This window comes from Chelmon rostratus, chromosome 8, assembly GCF_017976325.1.
Source record: "Chelmon rostratus isolate fCheRos1 chromosome 8, fCheRos1.pri, whole genome shotgun sequence".
NCBI classification, from domain to species: Eukaryota; Metazoa; Chordata; class Actinopteri; order Chaetodontiformes; family Chaetodontidae; genus Chelmon; species Chelmon rostratus.
Window position 1 is genome coordinate 25,211,867 of NC_055665.1, and position 23,094 is coordinate 25,234,960.

General features: G+C 50.9%; 1 protein-coding gene, 18 non-coding genes and 3 pseudogenes across 19 annotated transcripts in view; all 22 read right to left on the reverse strand.

The window, feature by feature from the left end:
• LOC121610353 (tumor necrosis factor receptor superfamily member 5-like) overlaps window positions 1–23,094 on the reverse strand; it is a 46,194-nt gene that overhangs the window by 20,224 nt on the left and 2,876 nt on the right. Inside the window, exon 2 of the mRNA XM_041942398.1 lies at window positions 19,322–19,698. Within this exon, the coding sequence (XP_041798332.1) occupies window positions 19,322–19,698 (377 nt within the window). The remainder of the gene's footprint in view (window positions 1–19,321; window positions 19,699–23,094) is intronic.
• On the reverse strand, window positions 87–277 carry LOC121611090. The gene has a single exon (XR_006007068.1). It is a non-coding gene; the product is annotated as a U2 spliceosomal RNA (small nuclear RNA).
• Window positions 458–573, reverse strand: LOC121611087. Its single transcript, XR_006007065.1, has one exon. It is a non-coding gene; the product is annotated as a U5 spliceosomal RNA (small nuclear RNA).
• On the reverse strand, window positions 1,148–1,338 carry LOC121611102. The gene has a single exon (XR_006007079.1). It is a non-coding gene; the product is annotated as a U2 spliceosomal RNA (small nuclear RNA).
• On the reverse strand, window positions 1,519–1,634 carry LOC121611088. The gene has a single exon (XR_006007066.1). It is a non-coding gene; the product is annotated as a U5 spliceosomal RNA (small nuclear RNA).
• LOC121611082 lies at window positions 2,209–2,399 on the reverse strand. The gene has a single exon (XR_006007063.1). It is a non-coding gene; the product is annotated as a U2 spliceosomal RNA (small nuclear RNA).
• Window positions 2,579–2,694, reverse strand: LOC121611089. The gene has a single exon (XR_006007067.1). It is a non-coding gene; the product is annotated as a U5 spliceosomal RNA (small nuclear RNA).
• On the reverse strand, window positions 3,269–3,459 carry LOC121611110. The gene has a single exon (XR_006007087.1). It is a non-coding gene; the product is annotated as a U2 spliceosomal RNA (small nuclear RNA).
• LOC121611091 lies at window positions 3,638–3,753 on the reverse strand. The gene has a single exon (XR_006007069.1). It is a non-coding gene; the product is annotated as a U5 spliceosomal RNA (small nuclear RNA).
• Window positions 4,328–4,518, reverse strand: LOC121611111. Its single transcript, XR_006007088.1, has one exon. It is a non-coding gene; the product is annotated as a U2 spliceosomal RNA (small nuclear RNA).
• Window positions 4,698–4,813, reverse strand: LOC121611092. Its single transcript, XR_006007070.1, has one exon. It is a non-coding gene; the product is annotated as a U5 spliceosomal RNA (small nuclear RNA).
• LOC121611079 lies at window positions 5,388–5,578 on the reverse strand. Its single transcript, XR_006007061.1, has one exon. It is a non-coding gene; the product is annotated as a U2 spliceosomal RNA (small nuclear RNA).
• On the reverse strand, window positions 5,758–5,873 carry LOC121611093. Its single transcript, XR_006007071.1, has one exon. It is a non-coding gene; the product is annotated as a U5 spliceosomal RNA (small nuclear RNA).
• On the reverse strand, window positions 6,448–6,638 carry LOC121611081. The gene has a single exon (XR_006007062.1). It is a non-coding gene; the product is annotated as a U2 spliceosomal RNA (small nuclear RNA).
• On the reverse strand, window positions 6,802–6,917 carry LOC121611094. The gene has a single exon (XR_006007072.1). It is a non-coding gene; the product is annotated as a U5 spliceosomal RNA (small nuclear RNA).
• Window positions 7,492–7,687, reverse strand: LOC121611083. Its single transcript, XR_006007064.1, has one exon. It is a non-coding gene; the product is annotated as a U2 spliceosomal RNA (small nuclear RNA).
• Window positions 12,940–13,055, reverse strand: LOC121611095. Its single transcript, XR_006007073.1, has one exon. It is a non-coding gene; the product is annotated as a U5 spliceosomal RNA (small nuclear RNA).
• On the reverse strand, window positions 13,630–13,747 carry LOC121611086 (annotated as a pseudogene).
• On the reverse strand, window positions 13,927–14,042 carry LOC121611097. The gene has a single exon (XR_006007074.1). It is a non-coding gene; the product is annotated as a U5 spliceosomal RNA (small nuclear RNA).
• On the reverse strand, window positions 14,617–14,734 carry LOC121611084 (annotated as a pseudogene).
• On the reverse strand, window positions 14,898–15,013 carry LOC121611098. The gene has a single exon (XR_006007075.1). It is a non-coding gene; the product is annotated as a U5 spliceosomal RNA (small nuclear RNA).
• Window positions 15,588–15,705, reverse strand: LOC121611085 (annotated as a pseudogene).

The window sequence follows — 23,094 nt, forward strand, 5'->3', positions numbered from 1 at the left end:
CGCAGAGGACGCCGTCCACGCTGGGCCTTGTGTCTGAGCCAGCGTGAGGCACTTTGCATCAAGATTTGCTTTTCCACAAGGCTGGAGGAAGGTGCACCGTTCCCGGCGGCACTGCAATACCGGGTCGATGCATGGAGTGAACGGAGCAAGCCCCTTTTTCAGCTCCCGCTGCTAAAAATCCATTTAATATGTTGTCCCCCTATGGAGGACATATCAGATATTAAACTGATAAGAACAGATACTACACTTGATCTTAGCCAAAAGGCCGAGAAGCGATGAGCCCTGAGTGTTTGCTGGCCCGGGCGACTTCCTGGTACAGCACTCACTTGCCGTGGTGCAAGCCTTGGAAATAAGCATAAGAAGGGCCGACCGCCGCTTAGCACCACCGCCCAAGCACTCCCTGGCTGAGCCCTGAGCGTCACAGAGAACAGCGCTGTTGATATTCACAATGCACGAGGCTCAGCCGAGTGGCAAAGCCGTCCAAAAATAGGTGCAACTCATTGGTGTTCCTTTCCACGGAAGTCTTTAGTAAAAGGCGAAAGACTTGTGCGATATGAAGAGAAACCTGAGTATGTAGGGCCCTCCCCCGCGCAGCGGCAAAGACCGGTGTCGTCCCAGTCACTACACTCACGGTAAGCTTCACTTGGGTGATCATGCCCCAACATCCCAGGCCACACCCACGCCCTTGCCCCGTGCCACGCGATCGCAGGCTCTGTGCTGTGCACTTGGGCCAAATTAAGCCATGGCTGTTAGGCACGGGCTGGCGGACATCATAAGGGCTCACGCGCTCCCACAACCTCTGTGAGGATTCAAGAAAACGCAGGGCAAATGCAGGCAGGACTTGCTCAAGGGGTGTTGTCAAACGGTCACCGTGGGGGAAATTTCCCTCTCTGTCGCACCGTCCCAGCTGCGACTTGGCGCTGCATTTTGTCAGCCTTCGTCCTGCTGTTGGCCGACTTCCTCCGCCGCCGCAACGGCTGACACGCGGTGTGCTTTGGGAGCGGGACTTCCCCGGCAGACGCTGGTCAGCCGACAGGCTGCTTTTTACCGCAGCTGGGACTCGCAGAGGACGCCGTCCACGCTGGGCCTTGTGTCTGAGCCAGCGTGAGGCACTTTGCATCAAGATTTGCTTTTCCACAAGGCTGGAGGAAGGTGCACCGTTCCCGGCGGCACTGCAATACCGGGTCGATGCATGGAGTGAACGGAGCAAGCCCCTTTTTCAGCTCCCGCTGCTAAAAATCCATTTAATATGTTGTCCCCCTATGGAGGACATATCAGATATTAAACTGATAAGAACAGATACTACACTTGATCTTAGCCAAAAGGCCGAGAAGCGATGAGCCCTGAGTGTTTGCTGGCCCGGGCGACTTCCTGGTACAGCACTCACTTACCGTGGCACAAGCCTTGGAAATGCGCATAAGAAGGGCCGCCCGCCGCTTAGCACCTCCGCCCAAGCACTCCCTGGCTGAGCCCTGAGCGTCGTGGAGAACAGCGCTGTTGATATTCACAATGCACGAGGCTCAGCCGAGTGGCAAAGCCGTCCAAAAATAGGTGCAACTCATTGGTGTTCCTTTCCACGGAAGTCTTTAGTAAAAGGCGAAAGACTTGTGCGATATGAAGAGAAACCTGAGTATGTAGGGCCCTCCCCCGCGCAGCGGCAAAGACCGGTGTCGTCCCAGTCACTACACTCACGGTAAGCTTCACTTGGGTGATCATGCCCCAACATCCCAGGCCACACCCACGCCCTTGCCCCGTGCCACGCGATCGCAGGCTCTGTGCTGTGCACTTGGGCCAAATTAAGCCATGGCTGTTAGGCACGGGCTGGCGGACATCATAAGGGCTCACGCGCTCCCACAACCTCTGTGAGGATTCAAGAAAACGCAGGGCAAATGCAGGCAGGACTTGCTCAAGGGGTGTTGTCAAACGGTCACCGTGGGGGAAATTTCCCTCTCTGTCGCACCGTCCCAGCTGCGACTTGGCGCTGCATTTTGTCAGCCTTCGTCCTGCTGTTGGCCGACTTCCTCCGCCGCCGCAACGGCTGACACGCGGTGTGCTTTGGGAGCGGGACTTCCCCGGCAGACGCTGGTCAGCCGACAGGCTGCTTTTTACCGCAGCTGGGACTCGCAGAGGACGCCGTCCACGCTGGGCCTTGTGTCTGAGCCAGCGTGAGGCACTTTGCATCAAGATTTGCTTTTCCACAAGGCTGGAGGAAGGTGCACCGTTCCCGGCGGCACTGCAATACCGGGTCGATGCATAGAGTGAACGGAGCAAGCCCCTTTTTCAGCTCCCGCTGCTAAAAATCCATTTAATATGTTGTCCCCCTATGGAGGACATATCAGATATTAAACTGATAAGAACAGATACTACACTTGATCTTAGCCAAAAGGCCGAGAAGCGATGAGCCCTGAGTGTTTGCTGGCCCGGGCCACCTCCTGGTACGGCACTCACTTGCCGTGGTGCAGCCTTGGAAATGCGCAAAAGAAGGGCCGACCGCCGCTTAGCACCACCGCCCAAGCACTCCCTGGCTGAGCCCTGAGCGTCGCGGAGAACAGCGCTGTTGATATTCACAATGCACGAGGCTCAGCCGAGTGGCAAAGCCGTCCAAAAATAGGTGCAACTCATTGGTGTTCCTTTCCACGGAAGTCTTTAGTAAAAGGCGAAAGACTTGTGCGATATGAAGAGAAACCTGAGTATGTAGGGCCCTCCCCCGCGCAGCGGCAAAGACCGGTGTCGTCCCAGTCACTACACTCACGGTAAGCTTCACTTGGGTGATCATGCCCCAACATCCCAGGCCACACCCACGCCCTTGCCCCGTGCCACGCGATCGCAGGCTCTGTGCTGTGCACTTGGGCCAAATTAAGCCATGGCTGTTAGGCACGGGCTGGCGGACATCATAAGGGCTCACGCGCTCCCACAACCTCTGTGAGGATTCAAGAAAACGCAGGGCAAATGCAGGCAGGACTTGCTCAAGGGGTGTTGTCAAACGGTCACCGTGGGGGAAATTTCCCTCTCTGTCGCACCGTCCCAGCTGCGACTTGGGGCTGCATTTTGTCAGCCTTCGTCCTGCTGTTGGCCGACTTCCTCCGCCGCCGCAACGGCTGACACGCGGTGTGCTTTGGGAGCGGGGCTCCCCCGGCAGACGCTGGTCAGCCGACAGGCTGCTTTTTACCGCAGCTGGGACTCGCAGAGGACGCCGTCCACGCTGGGCCTTGTGTCTGAGCCAGCGTGAGGCACTTTGCATCAAGATTTGCTTTTCCACAAGGCTGGAGGAAGGTGCACCGTTCCCGGCGGCACTGCAATACCGGGTCGATGCATGGAGTGAACGGAGCAAGCCCCTTTTTCAGCTCCCGCTGCTAAAAATCCATTTAATATGTTGTCCCCCTATGGAGGACATATCAGATATTAAACTGATAAGAACAGATACTACACTTGATCTTAGCCAAAAGGCCGAGAAGCGATGAGCCCTGAGTGTTTGCTGGCCGGGCCACCTCCTGGTACGGCACTCACTTGCCGTGGTGCAGCCTTGGAAATGCGCAAAAGAAGGGCCGACCGCCGCTTAGCACCACCGCCCAAGCACTCCCTGGCTGAGCCCTGAGCGTCGCGGAGAACAGCGCTGTTGATATTCACAATGCACGAGGCTCAGCCGAGTGGCAAAGCCGTCCAAAAATAGGTGCAACTCATTGGTGTTCCTTTCCACGGAAGTCTTTAGTAAAAGGCGAAAGACTTGTGCGATATGAAGAGAAACCTGAGTATGTAGGGCCCTCCCCCGCGCAGCGGCAAAGACCGGTGTCGTCCCAGTCACTACACTCACGGTAAGCTTCACTTGGGTGATCATGCCCCAACATCCCAGGCCACACCCACGCCCTTGCCCCGTGCCACGCGATCGCAGGCTCTGTGCTGTGCACTTGGGCCAAATTAAGCCATGGCTGTTAGGCACGGGCTGGCGGACATCATAAGGGCTCACGCGCTCCCACAACCTCTGTGAGGATTCAAGAAAACGCAGGGCAAATGCAGGCAGGACTTGCTCAAGGGGTGTTGTCAAACGGTCACCGTGGGGGAAATTTCCCTCTCTGTCGCACCGTCCCAGCTGCGACTTGGGGCTGCATTTTGTCAGCCTTCGTCCTGCTGTTGGCCGACTTCCTCCGCCGCCGCAACGGCTGACACGCGGTGTGCTTTGGGAGCGGGACTTCCCCGGCAGACGCTGGTCAGCCGACAGGCTGCTTTTTACCGCAGCTGGGACTCGCAGAGGACGCCGTCCACGCTGGGCCTTGTGTCTGAGCCAGCGTGAGGCACTTTGCATCAAGATTTGCTTTTCCACAAGGCTGGAGGAAGGTGCACCGTTCCCGGCGGCACTGCAATACCGGGTCGATGCATGGAGTGAACGGAGCAAGCCCCTTTTTCAGCTCCCGCTGCTAAAAATCCATTTAATATGTTGTCCCCCTATGGAGGACATATCAGATATTAAACTGATAAGAACAGATACTACACTTGATCTTAGCCAAAAGGCCGAGAAGCGATGAGCCCTGAGTGTTTGCTGGCCCGGGCCACCTCCTGGTACGGCACTCACTTGCCGTGGTGCAGCCTTGGAAATGCGCAAAAGAAGGGCCGACCGCCGCTTAGCACCACCGCCCAAGCACTCCCTGGCTGAGCCCTGAGCGTCGCGGAGAACAGCGCTGTTGATATTCACAATGCACGAGGCTCAGCCGAGTGGCAAAGCCGTCCAAAAATAGGTGCAACTCATTGGTGTTCCTTTCCACGGAAGTCTTTAGTAAAAGGCGAAAGACTTGTGCGATATGAAGAGAAACCTGAGTATGTAGGGCCCTCCCCCGCGCAGCGGCAAAGACCGGTGTCGTCCCAGTCACTACACTCACGGTAAGCTTCACTTGGGTGATCATGCCCCAACATCCAAGGCCACACCCACGCCCTTGCCCCGTGCCACGCGATCGCAGGCTCTGTGCTGTGCACTTGGGCCAAATTAAGCCATGGCTGTTAGGCACGGGCTGGCGGACATCATAAGGGCTCACGCGCTCCCACAACCTCTGTGAGGATTCAAGAAAACGCAGGGCAAATGCAGGCAGGACTTGCTCAAGGGGTGTTGTCAAACGGTCACCGTGGGGGAAATTTCCCTCTCTGTCGCACCGTCCCAGCTGCGACTTGGCGCTGCATTTTGTCAGCCTTCGTCCTGCTGTTGGCCGACTTCCTCCGCCGCCGCAACGGCTGACACGCGGTGTGCTTTGGGAGCGGGACTTCCCCGGCAGACGCTGGTCAGCCGACAGGCTGCTTTTTACCGCAGCTGGGACTCGCAGAGGACGCCGTCCACGCTGGGCCTTGTGTCTGAGCCAGCGTGAGGCACTTTGCATCAAGATTTGCTTTTCCACAAGGCTGGAGGAAGGTGCACCGTTCCCGGCGGCACTGCAATACCGGGTCGATGCATGGAGTGAACGGAGCAAGCCCCTTTTTCAGCTCCCGCTGCTAAAAATCCATTTAATATGTTGTCCCCCTATGGAGGACATATCAGATATTAAACTGATAAGAACAGATACTACACTTGATCTTAGCCAAAAGGCCGAGAAGCGATGAGCCCTGAGTGTTTGCTGGCCCGGGCCACCTCCTGGTACGGCACTCACTTGCCGTGGTGCAGCCTTGGAAATGCGCAAAAGAAGGGCCGACCGCCGCTTAGCACCACCGCCCAAGCACTCCCTGGCTGAGCCCTGAGCGTCGCGGAGAACAGCGCTGTTGATATTCACAATGCACGAGGCTCAGCCGAGTGGCAAAGCCGTCCAAAAATAGGTGCAACTCATTGGTGTTCCTTTCCACGGAAGTCTTTAGTAAAAGGCGAAAGACTTGTGCGATATGAAGAGAAACCTGAGTATGTAGGGCCCTCCCCCGCGCAGCGGCAAAGACCGGTGTCGTCCCAGTCACTACACTCACGGTAAGCTTCACTTGGGTGATCATGCCCCAACATCCAAGGCCACACCCACGCCCTTGCCCCGTGCCACGCGATCGCAGGCTCTGTGCTGTGCACTTGGGCCAAATTAAGCCATGGCTGTTAGGCACGGGCTGGCGGACATCATAAGGGCTCACGCGCTCCCACAACCTCTGTGAGGATTCAAGAAAACGCAGGGCAAATGCAGGCAGGACTTGCTCAAGGGGTGTTGTCAAACGGTCACCGTGGGGGAAATTTCCCTCTCTGTCGCACCGTCCCAGCTGCGACTTGGCGCTGCATTTTGTCAGCCTTCGTCCTGCTGTTGGCCGACTTCCTCCGCCGCCGCAACGGCTGACACGCGGTGTGCTTTGGGAGCGGGACTTCCCCGGCAGACGCTGGTCAGCCGACAGGCTGCTTTTTACCGCAGCTGGGACTCGCAGAGGACGCCGTCCACGCTGGGCCTTGTGTCTGAGCCAGCGTGAGGCACTTTGCATCAAGATTTGCTTTTCCACAAGGCTGGAGGAAGGTGCACCGTTCCCGGCGGCACTGCAATACCGGGTCGATGCATGGAGTGAACGGAGCAAGCCCCTTTTTCAGCTCCCGCTGCTAAAAATCCATTTAATATGTTGTCCCCCTATGGAGGACATATCAGATATTAAACTGATAAGAACAGATACTACACTTGATCTTAGCCAAAAGGCCGAGAAGCGATGAGCCCTGAGTGTTTGCTGGCCCGGGCCACCTCCTGGTACGGCACTCACTTGCCGTGGTGCAGCCTTGGAAATGCGCAAAAGAAGGGCCGACCGCCCAAGCACTCCCTGGCTGAGCCCTGAGCGTCGCGGAGAACAGCGCTGTTGATATTCACAATGCACGAGGCTCAGCCGAGTGGCAAAGCCGTCCAAAAATAGGTGCAACTCATTGGTGTTCCTTTCCACGGAAGTCTTTAGTAAAAGGCGAAAGACTTGTGCGATATGAAGAGAAACCTGAGTATGTAGGGCCCTCCCCCGCGCAGCGGCAAAGACCGGTGTCGTCCCAGTCACTACACTCACGGTAAGCTTCACTTGGGTGATCATGCCCCAACATCCCAGGCCACACCCACGCCCTTGCCCCGTGCCACGCGATCGCAGGCTCTGTGCTGTGCACTTGGGCCAAATTAAGCCATGGCTGTTAGGCACGGGCTGGCGGACATCATAAGGGCTCACGCGCTCCCACAACCTCTGTGAGGATTCAAGAAAACGCAGGGCAAATGCAGGCAGGACTTGCTCAAGGGGTGTTGTCAAACGGTCACCGTGGGGGAAATTTCCCTCTCTGTCGCACCGTCCCAGCTGCGACTTGGGGCTGCATTTTGTCAGCCTTCGTCCTGCTGTTGGCCGACTTCCTCCGCCGCCGCAACGGCTGACACGCGGTGTGCTTTGGGAGCGGGGCTCCCCCGGCAGACGCTGGTCAGCCGACAGGCTGCTTTTTACCGCAGCTGGGACTCGCAGAGGACGCCGTCCACGCTGGGCCTTGTGTCTGAGCCAGCGTGAGGCACTTTGCATCAAGATTTGCTTTTCCACAAGGCTGGAGGAAGGTGCACCGTTCCCGGCGGCACTGCAATACCGGGTCGATGCATGGAGTGAACGGAGCAAGCCCCTTTTTCAGCTCCCGCTGCTAAAAATCCATTTAATATGTTGTCCCCCTATGGAGGACATATCAGATATTAAACTGATAAGAACAGATTTTTTTTTTTCTCTTTTATTCAGCACATTTTTGAAAATGAACAAAGTTCAACAACAAATTAAGCCTTTTTTCTTCAATAAACAAAACCAATGTTCCAACAGCGAACTGAAAACAAAGTGGCAACATCAAATTAGACATGCACTTTTCAACTACACCCTTTGTCTCCAAAGCCCCAGTGTCATTCCAAACCCACCTTTCCATCTCTCTAAAGCAGCATGCTTTCCCCACTTTTCAATGTCCCTGTCAATTCTCCCCTTCACACTCGCTTCAACCCTCCTGATTACCCAGTCCACAGTTTTATCGTTATTTTTCTTTACGAATTCCTGCCTTGCCGCCCACAAGTTTCTCTTTACCATGCTGATGATGAACCAAATACAGAAGTTTCTCTTACCCAGGCCTCGGCCCAACCCTCTTTCAACCCTGGCCCATGTCAGTTTTAAACTAGGGACCGTCTGACCTATCCAGGCTTCTACCCTGCCCCATACCACCTGAGCAAATGGACAATCCCACATGATGTGTCTTATCGTCTCCTCTTTTGAACAGGCAGTCCTTGGGCACATTGGGGATGTTCCCAAGCCGTGCCGGTACATGGTTTCCCGTACCGGCAGGCACTTGTGGAGACATAGCCAGTTTAAGTCCTTGAGACCATTACCAAGCCCGCGCGGTTGGATTGCCCTCCAAACCTCTGTTGGGGTCCCGAGCACGGCAGGCGCAGCTACTCTTTGAACAACCTCTTTATAGAGGACCCTATGATTTGTGCGCACGGCTGTTTCAGCCGCCTCTGGATGCGCACGCAGCCACCTGGCCGCATGGCAGTAGTGCCAGGGCTGCTGCTCCGCCCGTGGCGCCAAGTTGCTCCAGGTCATCATCTGTCTCGCCTGGTAAGCAAAAAAGAGTCGTAAAAAATAACCTGAGGGATGCACCACTGGGACAGATAATTCCCTGCACAGGAATGATATAAAAATACTGTCCAGCTTCAACGGGAGGTGTGGTACATCTCGGCCGCCTTCTTCGACTCTTGTCAGCATGCGTGCCCTTGCTACATACTCGTATCTGCCCCCCCATATGAAACTGAAAATAAGACGCATTAGGGGCCTCCTCATACTGACTGGCAGTGGGTATATGTACGCCAAATATATAAGCGTTGGCAGGATATCTACTTTTAAGACTAGCACTTTTCCAATAAAGGTTAAGTGCCTGCTCTTCCAAAGTGACAGCTTCTTGTGAACTGCCAATAAACGCTTGGACCAATTGGTTGTGGCACTTTGGGTTGTCTCAAAGTAGACCCCAAGTATCTTCAGAGGTCCTGTGCACAGTGACAGACCCCCTGGCACATCTACCCGTCCTTTCCACTGCCCAAAGAACTTGACTGAAGACTTGGCATAGTTAAGTTTGGCACCTGCCACACGGCCAAAACTCTGGAAGATCTCCAGAGATCGCATTAAACATGCGTCGCTATCCAGCAGCAATGTGGTGTCATCTGCATACTGTGACAGGCTCACCCTTAGGCCCCCACTGCCAGGAACCGAGCAACCTTTCACTCCCAGGTCAGCCCTAATGGCTGCTCCCAGGGGCTCCATATAGAGGATGTAAAGCAGGGGTGAGAGCGGGCACCCCTGTCTTACACCAGAGTGCAACCTAAAAACATCACCCAGATGACCATTCACCGAAACCATACTCCCCGCACCTGTGTACAATGTACGCAACCACCCTATAAAAACCTGGCCAAAACCAAACCTCTCGAATACCCTAAACATAAAGCACCAACTAACCCTGTCAAACGCCTTTTCCTGATCAAGCCCGACCAGCATAAGTGGCAGGTTTCTGTCCTCAGTCCAAGCGACAGCGTCCCTTATGAGCTGCAGATTCCACCTCACTGAGCGGCCGACCACCCCACATGTTTGGTCCACATGGACCACATGCGGAAGTACCTTGCCAAGACGGTCTGCTAAGACCTTTGCCAGGAGTTTATAATCAACACACAGCATGGTCAATGGCCGCCAGTTACTCAAGTCAGTGTGATCCCCCTTCTTAAACAGGAGGGAGATCACACCCGTGGCCAAAGACCTACCCATGGTTCCGGTTGCAAGTACCGTTGACAGTACCTCCAACACCACCGGCCCAAGAATGTCCCAAAACGCCAAATAAAATTCGACCGGAAGCCCATCAATACCCGGCACTTTTCGCCTGTTCATTCTGATGAGGGCCCCCTCAAGCTCCTTGAGAGTAAGTGGGCCTTCCAAGGCTTGCACTGTGTCCTCCGGCACCCGCTCTGTCAGGGTATCCAGGAAGACCTCCCCTCCCTCTATATCCACTTCTCTTACCTTGAAGCTTGCGCTATAGTGTTCAGTTGCGACACGCACCATCTCTCCTGCCTCTCTCACAACCACTCCCTGTCTATCCCTCAACCCAGTCACTACCTGTTTCATTTGGATACCCCGAACTGAACTAAAAAAAACAGCAGAACATGTCTCTGTGCTCTCCAGGTATTCCCGGCGCGTGCGCAATAGGAATGCCCTGGCTCTACTCTCGTAGAGATCTCTAAGCTGTGCTTTTAATGAGTCACGAGCCTGCTCAGATATGGAGCTGCCACAGTTTCCCTTTGTATACTCGAGCTCGAGGAGGTGCTGTAGGTGATGTGCTGCCTTCTTTGCACGCCTCATCCTCCTTTTACAATATGTTAAACAAAAATCCTTAATTCTCTCTTTGGCAACTTCCCACCATTCTATCACCCCAGTACACATTGGTCTAAGCCCTAACAAGCCATTGAAAAACAAAAGGAAATTCTTTTTGAAAATATCATCGTCCAGGACACTAATGTTGAGCCGCCAGAAACCAGGCCCAAAAGCTGGTATACCTGAGCGTACCTCAAACAGTATACCATCGTGATCGGAAAAGAAAACTGGGAGCAGTCTACCTGCTGACACAACCAAAGATCTTGTAAAAAATATGTAGTCCAAACGTCTGGCTATTCCCCGTGTATTACGCCATGTGGGACCGTCCATAAGTGGAGTGACCTTCCTTCCCCCATCTACCAGGTCATGACTGGCCATGACATGTGTGATAAAGGAGTCACTGGCATCGCCCCCTTTGCCCAATTCAACATTGAAATCACCCCCTATAATTACCTGCCTATTGGTGGCCAGGTGTGGTTCTACTAGCTCAAAGAGCTCTCTTCTTTCTGCTGGGGTTTGTGAGCCATACACCACAATAGCTCTCATCCTGCATGTACCCCATGATATATCTACACCCAGGACCCTCCCCTGAGCAATAACAAAGGAATCTTTCACCCTAATTTCCTTAGAACCAAACAAAATCCCAACCCCTGAAGAATGGACACCCCCTACACTCCAAATTGACTGCCCTTTTGTCCACTCCCTTGTAAAAACCCTGACATCGCTGTCATCACGCAAATGTACTTCCTGCAACAAACAAATGGAGATATGTTGAGAGCCCACAAAATCAAAAACAACCCTTCTTTTAACAGAGTTTCTCATTCCCCTCACATTTAACGAACAAACTTTGAAGTCACCCATTTTATAGTTAGTGACGGCCTTTTCCAGCTGGCGAAAAAAACAAAAAACAAACCCAAAAAACCCAAAAACCAACAACTAGTCCACCCTCCACTTCTTACTGAGAGTAGAGGTCGTCGCTGTCCACCTGGTCCGCCCAGGACAAGGGCACAGTGTTCGGTGAAATCGCTGGCCTGTTGGGACCCTCATATGCATCCTCACGCAAAGGGGATGGGAACATGTACAAGCCTGGGGAGAGTTCAAAGTCCAACACAGGTTCTGCAGGGAGCAAAACTCCTGCGCTACCCTGAGACTGTTCCATTGAACTTTCAGCCCCTCGTCCAGTACCATCACCACCCTGCTCTTCGGCCCCTCCATCCTTTAAATCGTCAACTTTCTGTCCATCATCCCTATTGTCTGTGGGCTTCTTTTTCTCCCCTTTAGCTTCTCCTTTGGGTCTTTTATTATGACACTTCTCCTTGTCTTTCTCAGGTGAGAGCCCTTCTCCTAAAGCCTGTGACACTCTCCTTGCCCCATGCTTCTTCTTATTAGGACATGGGACAGGAGTCAGTGTCGTGGAAGCCCCCTCCATATCTACTGAGGATGCCTTGGCCACATCCTCCGTATTTGGTTGGTTGACTGGCCCTTGCCCCCGCTGTGCATCGTCCACTCTATCCCCAGAAGGGCCAGCATCTTTCTCAGCTTGCACGAGACTCCTTGGTACAGTTTCTGCTGGTGCAGGACATTCCCTTGGCTCCTTGTTTCCCTCCACTGCAGTGCTAGCTTTAGCAACTTCGGCAAAGGTCTTCTTGCGGCCCGGGCAGCTACGGTAGAGGTGATCCACTCCACCACAACTGTGACAGGCCTTGGGTGCTGTGCAGTCTTTGGCGTCATGACCACCCTGCCCACAGAAGCGGCAGCAGTCCCCAGAGCAGTGCTCCTCCGTGTGTCCAGACTGCCGACACCGACGACAGAAGGCTGGTTGCCGAGAGTAAAACAAGTACCCACGGTCCCCACCAAGGCTGAAGAAAGCAGGTGGATGCCTGAGGCAATCAGGCCCATCAGAGTCTGAATTGAGTAACACCTGGAACTGCCTTCTCCCAGTCCAAAACCCCATGGGATCCTTGACATACCTTGCAGCTGTCACCACTTCTCCAAACTGCCCAAGAAATTGGGACAACGCCAGGTCTGTCACAAAAGGGTTGAACATATGCACTGTGATCACTCTAAAATTTGGTTTGTCCAGGTTGAAAATTTTGTAGCAGGCTAAAGGCTTCATCCTGGCATCCTTCTGGCAAACCTCTGCAACTCGTCCATAGACTTCTCCATTCCTCAGGGTGACATCAAAGGATTTCTCTTGTTGGTTCCACTGAATGCAGAGAACATCTTCCACCTTTAAACGAAGGTGACCCAAAATAATCTTCTTGCAAAACCAGACTCTTGAACGCTCTTCTTCCTCCGCAGTAACTGCTTGAAAACGCACTGTGTATCTCAGCCCGACCCTTGGGATCGACTGGTCATTGGAAGCCATCACTTCTGCGAACACGTGAATGAAATGTTGACGGTTCTTCACTTGATCTTAGCCAAAAGGCCGAGAAGCGATGAGCCCTGAGTGTTTGCTGGCCCGGGCCACCTCCTGGTACGGCACTCACTTGCCGTGGTGCAGCCTTGGAAATGCGCAAAAGAAGGGCCGACCGCCGCTTAGCACCACCGCCCAAGCACTCCCTGGCTGAGCCCTGAGCGTCGCGGAGAACAGCGCTGTTGATATTCACAATGCACGAGGCTCAGCCGAGTGGCAAAGCCGTCCAAAAATAGGTGCAACTCATTGGTGTTCCTTTCCACGGAAGTCTTTAGTAAAAGGCGAAAGACTTGTGCGATATGAAGAGAAACCTGAGTATGTAGGGCCCTCCCCCGCGCAGCGGCAAAGACCGGTGTCGTCCCAGTCACTACACTCACGGTAAGCTTCACTTGGGTGATCATGCCCCAACATCCCAGGCCACACCCACGCCCTTGCCCCGTGCCACGCGATCGCAGGCTCTGTGCTGTGCACTTGGGCCAAATTAAGCCATGGCTGTTAGGCACGGGCTGGCGGACATCATAAGGGCTCACGCGCTCCCACAACCTCTGTGAGGATTCAAGAAAACGCAGGGCAAATGCAGGCAGGACTTGCTCAAGGGGTGTTGTCAAACGGTCACCGTGGGGGAAATTTCCCTCTCTGTCGCACCGTCCCAGCTGCGACTTGGCGCTGCATTTTGTCAGCCTTCGTCCTGCTGTTGGCCGACTTCCTCCGCCGCCGCAACGGCTGACACGCGGTGTGCTTTGGGAGCGGGACTTCCCCGGCAGACGCTGGTCAGCCGACAGGCTGCTTTTTACCGCAGCTGGGACTCGCAGAGGACGCCGTCCACGCTGGGCCTTGTGTCTGAGCCAGCGTGAGGCACTTTGCATCAAGATTTGCTTTTCCACAAGGCTGGAGGAAGGTGCACCGTTCCCGGCGGCACTGCAATACCGGGTCAGGATATCCGCATATCAGATATTAAACTGATAAGAACAGATACTACACTTGATCTTAGCCAAAAGGCCGAGAAGCGATGAGCCCTGAGTGTTTGCTGGCCCGGGCCACCTCCTGGTACGGCACTCACTTGCCGTGGTGCAGCCTTGGAAATGCGCAAAAGAAGGGCCGACCGCCGCTTAGCACCACCGCCCAAGCACTCCCTGGCTGAGCCCTGAGCGTCGCGGAGAACAGCGCTGTTGATATTCACAATGCACGAGGCTCAGCCGAGTGGCAAAGCCGTCCAAAAATAGGTGCAACTCATTGGTGTTCCTTTCCACGGAAGTCTTTAGTAAAAGGCGAAAGACTTGTGCGATATGAAGAGAAACCTGAGTATGTAGGGCCCTCCCCCGCGCAGCGGCAAAGACCGGTGTCGTCCCAGTCACTACACTCACGGTAAGCTTCACTTGGGTGATCATGCCCCAACATCCCAGGCCACACCCACGCCCTTGCCCCGTGCCACGCGATCGCAGGCTCTGTGCTGTGCACTTGGGCCAAATTAAGCCATGGCTGTTAGGCACGGGCTGGCGGACATCATAAGGGCTCACGCGCTCCCACAACCTCTGTGAGGATTCAAGAAAACGCAGGGCAAATGCAGGCAGGACTTGCTCAAGGGGTGTTGTCAAACGGTCACCGTGGGGGAAATTTCCCTCTCTGTCGCACCGTCCCAGCTGCGACTTGGGGCTGCATTTTGTCAGCCTTCGTCCTGCTGTTGGCCGACTTCCTCCGCCGCCGCAACGGCTGACACGCGGTGTGCTTTGGGAGCGGGGCTCCCCCGGCAGACGCTGGTCAGCCGACAGGCTGCTTTTTACCGCAGCTGGGACTCGCAGAGGACGCCGTCCACGCTGGGCCTTGTGTCTGAGCCAGCGTGAGGCACTTTGCATCAAGATTTGCTTTTCCACAAGGCTGGAGGAAGGTGCACCGTTCCCGGCGGCACTGCAATACCGGGTCAGGATATCCGGATATCAGATATTAAACTGATAAGAACAGATACTACACTTGATCTTAGCCAAAAGGCCGAGAAGCGATGAGCCCTGAGTGTTTGCTGGCCCGGGCCACCTCCTGGTACGGCACTCACTTGCCGTGGTGCAGCCTTGGAAATGCGCAAAAGAAGGGCCGACCGCCCAAGCACTCCCTGGCTGAGCCCTGAGCGTCGCGGAGAACAGCGCTGTTGATATTCACAATGCACGAGGCTCAGCCGAGTGGCAAAGCCGTCCAAAAATAGGTGCAACTCATTGGTGTTCCTTTCCACGGAAGTCTTTAGTAAAAGGCGAAAGACTTGTGCGATATGAAGAGAAACCTGAGTATGTAGGGCCCTCCCCCGCGCAGCGGCAAAGACCGGTGTCGTCCCAGTCACTACACTCACGGTAAGCTTCACTTGGGTGATCATGCCCCAACATCCCAGGCCACACCCACGCCCTTGCCCCGTGCCACGCGATCGCAGGCTCTGTGCTGTGCACTTGGGCCAAATTAAGCCATGGCTGTTAGGCACGGGCTGGCGGACATCATAAGGGCTCACGCGCTCCCACAACCTCTGTGAGGATTCAAGAAAACGCAGGGCAAATGCAGGCAGGACTTGCTCAAGGGGTGTTGTCAAACGGTCACCGTGGGGGAAATTTCCCTCTCTGTCGCACCGTCCCAGCTGCGACTTGGCGCTGCATTTTGTCAGCCTTCGTCCTGCTGTTGGCCGACTTCCTCCGCCGCCGCAACGGCTGACACGCGGTGTGCTTTGGGAGCGGGACTTCCCCGGCAGACGCTGGTCAGCCGACAGGCTGCTTTTTACCGCAGCTGGGACTCGCAGAGGACGCCATCCACGCTGGGCCTTGTGTCTGAGCCAGCGTGAGGCACTTTGCATCAAGATTTGCTTTTCCACAAGGCTGGAGGAAGGTGCACCGTTCCCGGCGGCACTGCAATACCGGGTCAGGATATCCGGATATCAGATATTAAACTGATAAGAACAGATACTACACTTGATCTTAGCCAAAAGGCCGAGAAGCGATGAGCCCTGAGTGTTTGCTGGCCCGGGCCACCTCCTGGTACGGCACTCACTTGCCGTGGTGCAGCCTTGGAAATGCGCAAAAGAAGGGCCGACCGCCCAAGCACTCCCTGGCTGAGCCCTGAGCGTCGCGGAGAACAGCGCTGTTGATATTCACAATGCACGAGGCTCAGCCGAGTGGCAAAGCCGTCCAAAAATAGGTGCAACTCATTGGTGTTCCTTTCCACGGAAGTCTTTAGTAAAAGGCGAAGACCGGTGTCATCCCAGTCACTACACTCACAGTAAGCCTCACGTGGGCGATCATGCCCCAACATCCCAGGCCACACCCACGCCCTTGCCCTGTGCCACGCTATCGCAGGTTCTGTGCTGTGCACTTGTGGCCAAATTAAGCCATGGCTGTCATCTACATATAAAGATCAATTTTTAGATAGATCTTTATATATATAGATGTATATATAGAGATCTATATATACAGGATTCAAGCTTCAAGATTCTTTATTGTCATTGAGCATGACATGTCAATGAAATTTTATTTGCAACCCCCATGTTAGAAACAGATAATAAGAAAGATAAGAAAGATTAGAAAGAATAAAATCGAGATAACTACAATAAAATAAACCAACATGCAATAAAAATATTCGTAAATGCAATTAAAAATATGCAAGACTGAAAATATACTAAGGCAGTAAAATATACCGAAAAATAAAATATGCCAGTGAACGTGAAATGTGCCAACAGAATAAAATACACAAGCAGTTTAAAATATACACAGTGTAATGTACCGACAGAATAAAATATAACAGTGGAATGTACCGACAGCAGCTGAAATATACTAAAATGTATATAAACAGTAAACAATAAAATATACCAATGAAATGAAATGAAATACCAATGAAAATGAAATATGCCAATATACTAAAATGTATATAATTTAGTTAAGTATGTGTGTGTACTTAAAGTTAAGTACACAGAAGGTGCAGGTGGAGGTGTAGGTGTGAAAGTGCGGTGTGCAGTGGTTCACAGTTCTCAGAGTCTCTCACTCTAGTGAGGGGCTGCTGGGGGTGATAGCTCTGACAGCTCTGGGGACGAAGCTGTCTCTCTGTCTGTTAGTGGTGGTGTGGATGTTCCTGTACCGCTTTCCTGATGGAAGCGGTACAAACAGTCTGTGGCCCGGATGGCTGGGGTCCGTGGCAATGGATCTTGCCCTCTTCCTGACCCGGCCTTCATATATAGAGTCTAGGTCAGGAAGGAGGCAGCCCACCATGCCCTGTGCAGTCTTAACCACCCGTGCCAGCTGTCACACTAAGGCAGAGGATGCTTTCAATTGTGGCCCTGTAGAAATTGATGAGTAACCGAGAGGAGAGTCCAGCCCATTTCAGTTTCCAGAGGAAGAAGAGCCTTTGTTGTGCCTTCTTCACCAGGTGGGAGGTGTTCATGGACCAGGAAAGATCAGATGTGATGTGGAGGCCCAGGAACATGATGTTGTCCACGCGCTCCACCACTTCTCCGTCCATGAGGAGGGGGGCGTGATCCGTCTTCCTGGACCTCCTGAAATCCACAATGACCTCCTTGGTCTTCCCTGTGTTCAGCACCAGGTTGTTGGCTGAACACCACTGGGTGAGCTGGCGTATCTACTCTCTGTAGTAGGTCTCCTTGTTATCTGAGGTGAGACCCACTACTGTAGTGTCTCCACCGCTGCGTCCGGGATGTTGTCGTTCAGCCAGGTCTCTGTGACAACGGTAACACAGCTGTCCATCTGGCGAGAGACTATCCTTAGACGGACCTCGTCGATTTTGTTGGTGAGAGACCTGGAGTTGGTGAGGAAGAGACTGGGGAGAGCCAGTCTGTGAGGGTTAGCTTGTAGCCTAGCACGCACGCCAGCTCTCTTGCCACGCTTTTGTTTACAGTGCCTCCTCCGTCTCCTTGGCAGCAGTGGGGGGATGGTGGTGGGCTCTGGGGTCCGTAGCAGCTCCGGTGGAATAAAGTCCAATTTAGGGGGTGTGTGAAGTCCGAACTGTAGTCCAAAGTTCCACAGTGTGAGTCAGTTACCGCAGTAACTGACTCTATGAACCTAACCTGGTCGGGACCAGGTTTTACTCAAGGAACCTCGAGTTTCTCTGTGGCCCACAAATAAAGCAAATAGTCACTAAAAGGTGCAATTAAAGACTGTTTAAAAGTCGTTTATTTAGCTTTGAGCTGCAGAAGTTGGAGAGTAAAGAAACAGATCCAGAGTTGCTGCTTTTCTCTTATCGTCCCTGTTTGAGTCCTACTGATCAAAGCTGTCCTTTTCTGTCCTTGAGAATAAACGCTTTGCAGAGAATGTCAAAACTATTTTCTTCTTAATGTAATTTACATTTCTGCAGATTTTGAATTCTCAGTGTTTAAAATGATGGTTGGAGGTGATGGAGGAGCTTTCCCAGCTTTATAAGACGTTTTTATTACCTTCAACAGTTTCTCACCATCTTTCAGTCACTTCTCTCATTTCTAAAGAATCACTTGAACTTACTGTCCATTATTGGACTTTTATGCATCAGTCATGTGATCACTGGACAGAAAGCCACAGTCATGTTCACGATATTTGCATATTTCACATTCACTCGTGAAGTTTCTCCCAAATTTGCACCATTAGTTATTTGTCCTGATAAATTTGAAGTAATCTGACCCAAGTTAATGATGCACATTTTTGCCACGCGCATCCTGTGCATACTGAAGAATCCTGAGAGAAAAGCTCTGGACATCTCAACTGAGAAAGGAATTGTACCGCGTGAGTTTGAAATCCAAACTGTGGTGTAACTTGTCGTCAATTGTGATAATCGAGTGTTATTATTATTATATGATGATGATGATGATGATGGTGATTATTATTATTATTATTACAGTTATAACCAACTGTACAAAGCACACACCTCCATTTGCAAGATCCTCGCATCGTGGTAGATCGAGCCGGGCAGGAGCACTATCTGTCCGCTTGCGCATTCCTGGTGATTTACGCACGAATCCAGCGTGGAAGATGAGTTGGAAAAGAAGCCCTCGGCACATTCTTCACAAACAGTGTTGCTTTGTGATGTACTAAAAGAAACCAACAGCGCAGTTGGGATCATTACAATGCTTTTAAAATGCCGTTGTGGCTGCGGAGAGCCCAGGTGATGGAGCGTGTTTCCATCCATCCATGCTGCGAGAAAGTTTGAGTTCACGTGGGGTGAAGGGAGCCTGTGTGCGCGCGCGGTGTGTGCGTGCATTTGTGTGTGTGTGTGTGTGTGTGTGTTGTGGGGCACATTGAGCCATATTTGCTTTTAAGTGATTAAAGCATACAACAGCCAGTATTATCTGCTGGGTCAAATTTGACCCGTAACACCACAAATGTCACTTTTTTTTTAGACCTTTCGAATTTACTAAAATGGTGAAAATTAATTTTGTTGCATTAAACTAGTTGTGTCTGAGGATTAGATGAAGCCTTGTTCCAGTACAATAAAGCAAATGGTACTTTTTACATACCTAAACTTTTTACATACCTAAACTTGTCAAAATTGACCCGAACATCGTATAAGGGTTAAGTTCCCGAGACTTTCTTTGTTTCTGAAGATGAAATGTGAAGAAACGATCTTTTCTCTGATAAATACCTTTCATTTGATCTCCGTGTCCAGGGCCGCACTCCGTGTGTCTGACACAGAATTTATCAGCCCAGCAGAAGCCCTCTTTGCAGCGGCAGACCCTGTTGCTGACCGCCGTACACTCCTTCTCCACCTCCTGGTTCTCATAGCAGAAGTTGTTGCAGTACAGACACCTGGGCAGGTAGTTCCACAGCTCGGTGTAGAGTTCGCCTTTGCACGGCACGCACCCGGTGGCCGTGGTGGCTGTGCAGTGCGCGGCCATGTGCGTGCCGGGTGTACATTTGGCACAGATGAGGGTCTCCCCGGTGGACGGGTCCTGGCGCTCGTTGGTGGGAACGGATTCATCCACCAAAGCATCGCAGAGGACACCGGAGAGGAGAGCGGAGCTGAAGAGAGGACCGCGATTACTGCTCTCTGTGTTTTAATACAACTATTACTGCTGTTGGCTTCACTACAGCTGACTGGATTGGCTAGTAGTTAGGACAGCCAACAATACTTCTCTGACTTGTACAAATCCTAATGTGGTTCATAGAAGAACGCTGATATCACAGCAAGATGATCAAAAGCAGCAATATCACTGTGTGACACTGGAGCCAAAAGATGATCACTGATATAACCTCAGTATGAGCTTTTCCAACACGTGTGCTTCTTTCTTTCTAAGACAAACTGCAACAATGACTGTCCAGCATCCACTAGAGACTCAGATATTCACATTAAGGCCTTAGTATTAAGTTGTGGACAGAGGTGAGCCTAAATTCGAGCTGTTCCACTGAAGATGTGATTTTTTTAATGTCTCTATGTGTTAAAACCAAACAGACAGTACTGGCACCAGCTGTAAGACAATAATAAAAGACAAACAAAAATAAAAGTTCATGAGTTATAAAGTTTTACTCAGTTTTCCAGTATAAACTATAAACCAAAAAGCAACAAACATTTTTCACTTCGCTCATATAGATTCTGTTTCTTTGTTTCTGTAATGTTTGCTTATCATAAAATGTGAAAAAAAAATACTGTTCAAAATCTTGACTGTGGACTCAGCTGGGCTAGGACCAATCTCTCCAGGACTTTCATCACATGGGATGTGAGGGCGACTGGTCTGTAGTCAGCTGGGTCAGATGGCCTCGGCTTCTTGGTGACTGGAACCAGGCAGGACGTCTTCCACAGCTTGGGACTTTCTCCTGACTCAGGCTCAGCTTGAACAGATGTTCCAGTACAGGAGACAGCTGGCTAGCACAGGTCTTCAGGATCCTAGGTGTGATGTGATGGATATTTGGGTCATATACCGAGACTCTGATATGTTTGATTACACACATATATTCTGCTAATAGTTAGATTACATGCATATGCTTACATTAATGATAGTTGGATCCTGACATGTTGATCTTATTCATATTTTCTGCTGATGGATTGTGTGACTGAATAATCAACAGAAATTCTACTTCTGGTTAAGTTTTTTTATTATTCATAGAAGTGATTTAGACGAGGAGTGATTCTTTGTGTGCAAAATATATCTAAGGCCAGTGTGACCTAGAACAGGAGGTTTTGAGATAGAGGCCTGGCATGGGAGACATCTTGGGGCCCTCGACTTAAGACAGAACAGGTAGGCGTCAGGGATAAGGTTGTCTCTCTAGATTTGTCCTTGCAAACAGGTTGCTGGGCCGGTGACGCTGGATTCTCGAACATGAGCAAGCAGAGGAGAGAGAGCGCCCGACGGCAACGAGGAGGAGCCGACGACTGTTTCAGCAATTCCTCATGTTCTGTCTATAAAAATACTGGGTCAGGGAGAGGTAGTGTGTCAGACTTCGTGAACTGACCCAACTCTGTTGTGGATCAGGGAAAGGTTAAGTCGAGACCCAGAGCTCTGTAGCCTTGCACATTCTATTGATGTTAAAATTAATGCACATTTTATTGATGTTAGATATTGATGTTAGAATAAAACTGATTTTTTGGACTCAACATCTTCTCCTAATTGCTTCATTAAAAGAACCCAGAGGACCAGATAGATTTTTTTGAGACACTCGATAGATGCCATGACTGCAACACATGTCTCCCTCTTTAGGTCTCTCCAGATATTTTTGTCTCTCTGTACTAAGTGCAGTCAAGTAAAACGAGGGAAATGCCCCCACAAAAGATAAACGTTTATATGTACATGAAACCAAAATCATCATTCGTATCCGGCCTGTGACAATTTTGTTTTCAGTTCACTTTGTGTGTTTTCGTTTGGTCAGACTAATCATGAAAACTTTGATAATTTAAAAGAAGTGCTTCAAATTTAGTATAATGAAAGCAAAACCCACAAATATTGTGTCATAATCTTTGAATTATGTGAGGTAAAGTAAATGTGCATTGCTCTGTAATGCCACTAAATCCATATTCTATCCTCATTTCCCCATGCTCACGTTAAGTTTGTATTAATGAAAAGCTTGATCAACTTAAAAACTGAACTGTTTAATTGAGTAGTAATTTAGCTAAATTAGCATTTATCTGGAGAAATTAACAATGCTACTAAGATATATTAAAGCCCATGACTCAGAGGTTTAGAAACTATAAAATGTATTAAATTACGTTTTTGGGAAATAACTTGAAAAATGAATCATTCTCAACTTTCCAGGCCCTGTCCTTGCATGAGCAGGCAGGCCATCAGGACCAATCTCATGCTCGTATTGAAACACAGGAGGGGGCTGTACTATAAAATAGGAGATAGGAGATAAATACAGGCCAGACTCTAACTATCCTATAACGAGTTCTCAATGCCTGTGGGAACATTATGATGATGCAGACAGAGGTGATGTCATCTCCTGCAGAGAGGCCTACTCTTTTTAAACTAAAATAAGAATAATAAATACTTGAAAATACTGGAGGCTGTCCAGCTGAACCTGTAGAAATAATGGGAATGCATAAACATGCTAACAATGGGAAATTAGAAACACTCTGACAAACCCACTGAATGTCCCAAGATTAATTCTTGGAAGGAATATTACAGAGGTCCGTTTCACAAAGCAGGTTCAACAAACTCTGAGTGTAACCCTGAATTCTGAGTTGATCTACGCTGAGATAGGAAACTCTGAGTTTTCGATTCCACAACAGCAGATTTGAGTTAGTTTGATTAACTCAGAGTAGGTTCACCTGGAGTTAAGCGCGTGCGCCGCAACTTTAAAAAAACAGCATCAATGGAACCCCGATTTGAGGAGTCACCATGGCAACGGGGAAGCGGAAGGCTGCCTACTTCACGCCACTGGAAATTAGACATTTTAATGCGCTCATACTGCGAATATGAACACGTTTTTAGACGGAAGTCCAACACAGCTGCAGCTGCGAAGGAGAGGGAGACGGCGTGGGAGAACATTGCTGCTCGGGTCAATGCGTGAGTATAAATGTAGTCCTTTGAAATCACAATAATATTACAGGGCAAAACTGCTTGAATGGTTGCCTATTAATTTATTTCATTTAGGTGCAATCCCGCGGGGGAGAAGCGCACTTGGCAGCAGCTTAAATTGAAATATAAAAACATGGTTCAAACAGGTAAGACCTCTGCATGATCTCATGGAGGTAGCTACCTCATTTTGATCATGTTTTACATTGTAAAGTATATTAAGTGGCTCCCTTTCATTGTAAAATTGGTTATATTGTGTTCATATAATGTTTTGTTTTTTGTTAACGAATGAAATAAAATTGAAATAAAATGAAAAAAGTTTTCTCATCTATATCATGTTATGTTAAATAATTAAGCCTATATTTAAACTAACACAGACTTTCACTCAGCTAACAGAAAGAAGGCAGAT